The following is a 951-nucleotide window of genomic DNA, read 5'->3' on the forward strand; positions in this document are numbered from 1 at the left end:
GTTCGCAGTTAGTACCAAAAAACTGATCATCACATTCACATACATTGCCTGATTGAAGCAAAACGCACACTCCTTCATTTAGGCACTGCTCATTTGATTGACACACTTCGACAACTGAAATATAGGTTTGAAATCAATGTAAACAGCATATTCAGAGGGATGTGCAGTGTAGAAAGGAAGTGCATATTCGCTCATTGCTGATATTAATTACAATAAATACTAAAATAAAAAATGACGTAATTACCATCGGTGCAGTTCATTCCTGAAAAACCGTTGGTACAATGACATCTATAATTCCCTCTGTAGTTGCGGCAGGTGCCTCCATTTAGACACCATTTGTGCTCACTGCATAAATCTGCAGCTGAAACATTAAATTACAGATTAAACTCGCTACTTTAACAACAGTCAAAATAAAAATTAATTCAAAACTTAAAATTCTCCATTAAAAACTTTACACTGATAATATATGCAATTTTTTTTAAAGTATTACTTTTTTCACAAAATTCACCAAACTGCTCGCTACGCAAACAAACGCATACAAGCTCAATTTCTGTCGCTTTCACCTGTCCCTTTTGCCGTTCGCATTTCTCTTTGAACGTTTCATATTCAATCCTAGTATACTTGTAGTGATCGCAAACTACAAAGTCCTCTTTGGTCTCCTTGCAACATAAATCTTCCGCTCCATCGCAACTTTCATTTTCTGATACCATATCCAGCGTAGGACGATACCTATTGGAAACAACTTTACCACACGTTTGTGATACAATGGACCACTCAGTCCATGTTCCCTGCGCAAGGGCACAAACATGATTCTCCGTAATTTCGTTCTTCACAGTCCCTTCCATAGGGATGTTCTTTTTCAGATATCACTTCGTAAGTGAATTCTTTACAATCTCCGGCTTCCAATAAATAAGTACAGTTTTCAACTCTAGTTTCGTTGCAATCCGTGTA

The 951-nt window shown here is 37.1% G+C and overlaps 1 protein-coding gene across 1 annotated transcript; it reads right to left on the bottom strand.

The window, feature by feature from the left end:
* Positions 1-43: 43 nt before the first annotated feature.
* Positions 44-845, bottom strand: Tsp_15889 (conserved hypothetical protein; the record flags this gene model as incomplete). The annotated part of the gene is made up of 3 exons (XM_003370494.1): positions 491-845; positions 245-361; positions 44-114 (listed from the first exon to the last, which is right to left on the bottom strand). Coding segments are annotated over exons 1-3 (543 nt in total), but the record flags the coding sequence as incomplete, so codon positions are not given.
* Between the last annotated feature and the right edge of the window lie 106 nt (positions 846-951).

The sequence above is a fragment of the Trichinella spiralis genome, assembly GCF_000181795.1.
Source record: "Trichinella spiralis strain ISS 195 chromosome Unknown Scfld669, whole genome shotgun sequence".
Taxonomy (NCBI): domain Eukaryota; kingdom Metazoa; phylum Nematoda; class Enoplea; order Trichinellida; family Trichinellidae; genus Trichinella; species Trichinella spiralis.